The sequence below is a fragment of the Malaclemys terrapin genome, chromosome 10 (assembly GCF_027887155.1).
Source record: "Malaclemys terrapin pileata isolate rMalTer1 chromosome 10, rMalTer1.hap1, whole genome shotgun sequence".
NCBI classification, from domain to species: domain Eukaryota; kingdom Metazoa; phylum Chordata; order Testudines; family Emydidae; genus Malaclemys; species Malaclemys terrapin.
In genome coordinates this window covers 70,608,205-70,612,583 of record NC_071514.1, presented here as the reverse complement: position 1 = coordinate 70,612,583, position 4,379 = coordinate 70,608,205, and the positions used below count along the sequence as shown (strand labels likewise).

The following is a 4,379-nucleotide window of genomic DNA, read 5'->3' as shown; positions in this document are numbered from 1 at the left end:
CCAGGCTTTTCATGGCAATTTGTTTTTTTAATAATATTGCTAATTCCCTGGTGCTACAAAAAGACAATAATCCAAACTCAAAGCTCATTTTCTGAACTCTATTCATTCCTGATTTATGGTTCATTTCCTTTGTAACCTTTACTAGCATTTCCAACTTAAACAGCTTTCCAAAGGGGATCCACTGCTGGAAAAACAATCCTGACTTTATGTAACCTTTCCTGACAACTATTAACATTACATCAGTCTCTCAGTTTCTAAGGTTGCTGCAGCTTCACCGCACTCTGCCTCTGGCCTCATCTAAAGGCCAATTCATACAAGTTTTAACATTCAGTTGTCCTATTGCTTAACACCCATGCCATCTCCCCTCTCCCCTCCCCCCCCCAAAAAAGAGTAATTTACAAATTAATACAGTTGAACACTGTGCATCATCAGTAGAGAACCTCTGAACTGTTTCTGTGGCTAAATCAGATTATTCAATTACTTTACTAAACCAGGATAGGCAGAAAACAGCAGCTTATGCTAGCCATCCTTCCATTATTTTGTTGGGGGGAAAAATCACTGGTCAATAAAAATTTAAAGAAATTGGTTTTACTGACTCTATTGTGCAGTTTAACAGCCTTTATCAGTCTTTCATCTACTTCTCCCACAAGCACCTTTACTTTCTCCCATGTTACCCCTTATACCTAGGAACCCCCTTTTCCTCCCCAATCAAAATCCCTAAAAACACCACCTTATCGTGTGTAAGACTCACTTCCAAGCTGTGATTACTACTACTGATTGTCTTATTGCACATACGAATTGTGCACTCAGCCAGCCTAATCTAAACATGATTGTATTAAGGGCTTCCCTGTCCTCTCTCCATATCCTATTTGTCACATCAGCCTGTTGCATCTTGTCTGCAAGACTGTAAGCTGGGTGAGGCTTAGCCTGTCTCTTGCTACATGTCGGTATCAGGGCCGGCTCCAAGCACCAGCTTCTCAAGCAGGTGCTTGGGGCAGCCGCTCCGGAGAGGGGCAGCAGGTCCAGGTATTCGGCAGCAATTCGGCGGACGGTCCCTCACTCCGCCGGGGAGTGAAGGACCTCCTGCCGAATTGCCGCCACAGATCGCGATCGCGGCTTTTTTTAGATCGCAATCGCAGCTTTTTTTTTTTTTTTTTTTGGCTGCTTGGGGTGGCCCAAACCCTGGGGGCGGCCCAAACCCTGGGGGCGGCCCTGGTCGGTATAGAGCCTAGCACAATGGCAACCAGACCTGGCTAGGGCCTCTAAGTGCTACCCTAGTACAAATAATATTTTAAAACAAAACAATGAAAAAATAAGTCTAGGAGAAGCAATACTATTAATTTATTACATTTTCAGTCCAGGCAAGCAGACGGCAAAATTTAACTGTGACTTGATCCAGTGAAACCTGCTGAAACAAGTTTTCCATCTAAATGTTCATTCATTTTTCCTGACTGTACGGAAGATTTGCAAAGTAAAGGTATTTTTCACTCCTTTGTTGCCTCTGAATTATTAGGTATCCAAACCGAATGGATATCAACTTTAAAGAAAAAAAAAATCTACCTAGAAACTGATGACATGGCCAACAGCAGGCTGTGATTGCCAGAGGTGGACAGTAGTCTACATTTGGCATCATTGAGCACTCAGCATGGCAACTTTCTACTCCACTTCACTCCAAGAGGCCCATCTCCTGCGAAAAGACCACCTTTGGGAAGATGAGCAGTTATGCAGCACTACCCACTGTGACTTCATTAAAGAGCAACATAAACTGCAGAGATTCTCCCATTCACTCTTGCAAGGTCCTTGCAGTGAAACAATACTTATGGTCAGTGGTGACAAGAAATGCTGAAGGATCTAATGTAATCAGCATGGGCACCATACATTATAAGGAGATCAGCTACTAACAATATTAGTAGTCTCAGGTCCGTACCCAGAAATGAATCAAGATGGGCAAGGATAAAAGAAACCTGGTAATCAATAGTCCCTTCAGTTGTGATGTTAGCTTCAGGCAATATGCACAATCTCAGGAACTATTTTTATTCTAGGGTAAAGTTTCCTAGCTACTGCCCTCCAAGCCATTTATTATTTGTAGATGATAGTACATAATGTGTGTAGAATATATCCAATACGATACTACAATGATGAGGCCCTAGATAGAGGTTTTACTTCAACTGTTTTTTGACTAATAGGAGGTCCTACAGGCTTTATTTTATTTGAAGATAGATGAATCAAAAACAAAACAAAACAAAAAAAGTTAAAACTTTCATTGCATCAGAACAGTGTTAATAAATTAATCTAAGTAGAATTACTGCCAAGACAAATATTTAGATGAAAACACTTGCTGTTCCAAATATTTTCCACATATGATCTACACTGCAAGCAGCTCACAACACATGTTTTTGGAATATGATATCAACTTCTTTGAACAATGTTTACATTGTAAGCCAATAAACAGTCCTCGAAAGGAAGCTAGCAGCAGTTTGCCATCTCATATGAAAAAAAAAATTTACACTGGGACTCTACTTGATGCATCTCCAAATATCTGGTGCAATGAATTGCAGGCTCCCTTTGCAGCTACTTTCGGATGAACAGAGTGGGAAATAAGCATGTTCACTTCCACTAAATGAGCTTACAGCTTGTACTTTTTTGCCAGAGCAGTGAAACAATCATAAATGTGTATTTTTTGTAAATATTTAACGTGATAAGCATCTTAAAGATACCGAGCTATTGTTTCTAAATTATTAACACCAAGCATGTGTATCAAAGAGAATATCTTAAGCATTCTTAGATCATCTAAGTATTTTGATTTCCTCAAGGAGCCTCATTTTATTATCCAGTATTTCAAACCAACTGGACAATTTTTCATCTCTTTAATACTTGAACAACTTCAAAGAGATTATCAGTTCATAGTAAAACAAAACAAAAACAATAATGGTGAGAAACTAAACTCTTAGTAATATCTTAGTCACAAAACATCAGCTTTTACAAAAGAGCTAAGTGAGTTTCAGTGGAGACCAGTGAACTATGTATTTCCTTTACAAAAACTAATTAAAAAAACAAAACAAAACGATAGAATGTCTAGAAATAAACAGTTAAGAGATCCAGCCTATTCTGCATATATTTCTTCATCACTCCCTCTCACCCCTCCCCCACTTATCTTTGCACCTTAGCATTTAGAAAAAAATATAGTTACAAAGGTAAAAATGTCAAATTACCAATGGCACTAAAATGTACAACATAAAAGCATTTTCAAAGTCCCGATTTTTTGTATCAATTACGTTTTTTCCCATATCATCATATAAGCACAGTATTAGGAAAAATAAAAATAAAAAGACCAGATATAAGAGGAAGATGCATGTGATCACCAATAACTTGACAGCAATTTAAATGTTTATAGCTTATAAATATGAGATCTAAAAGACCTATCATATAATCCATCCCCCTTTCTAATTAAGATTATTCCATACAGCATATTTTCTTGTGTTTTGTCCAGTCTAACTTTAAGTGTTCTCAGTTATGGGGTTTTCACTTCTGCTTTCGGAGACTTAAACCCTGATCCACCAAAGTATTTGAGTCTATGCTTAACTTTAAGTACAATTTGAGAGGCACTATTCACGATAAACTGACCTGGATAACTATTTTTAGAGCTTTTACTTTCTGATCAGAGGCCCAGGCATCCTTCAGTGACTGATTGAGGTCTTCAATCCGATTCATGTAATCCTGCTGAGTCAAATTCAACAGCTCTTTTTGTGAACCCTGACAAGAAAAAACAGCAGCATTTAATAAAGAGACAACCAACAAAAAGAAGATACCTATTAGTTAGCCCATCTATTAAAAATTAGGAAACGTTAGGTTTAAGGTTGAGTACTTAAGGCTCATCAGCAAGGCTGGAACCTTAAGATCCACTGCACATGCTCTGCCACTTGAGCTAACATGCCGTCTACGCTACAAGCTTTTGACCACACAAGTTACATCGGCATGAAGCTGCCGCAGTTGGCATATCACTTGTGCACTTGCCTACTTGGTTCCTTGCATCAGTTCTGCATATATGCACCTGGAGTGCTTGTGTCAAAGCACAGTGCGGTGAATCAGGAGTAGGTATGCCAGTGTGCAACTCACCACCGTCCAGTGCACTGTCTCTTAAGAAGTTTTGGCAATGCATAATGGAGCAGAAACAAGTCACACAAAGGTGACTTGGAACAAGGGGTCAACTTCCCAGGATGCAACTTTCCCCATCTCATAACATCATGTATATCCCAATATTTTCATGCCTTTTTAAAAAAAATCCCACAAACCCACACAGCCCTCCTCTCTGTACGCCATCTCTGACAGAAGCATGGAGCCTGCATAGCTATGACCTATTGTCATAAGAGTTGCAAGCA

The 4,379-nt window shown here is 39.2% G+C and overlaps 1 protein-coding gene across 1 annotated transcript in view; it reads right to left on the bottom strand.

Moving 5' to 3' along the window:
* The window catches only part of VPS35L (VPS35 endosomal protein sorting factor like), a 116,325-nt gene that overhangs the window by 94,410 nt on the left and 17,536 nt on the right, over positions 1-4,379 (bottom strand). The window contains exon 7 of the mRNA XM_054041591.1: positions 3,625-3,753. Within this exon, the coding sequence (XP_053897566.1) occupies positions 3,625-3,753 (129 nt within the window). The remainder of the gene's footprint in view (positions 1-3,624; positions 3,754-4,379) is intronic.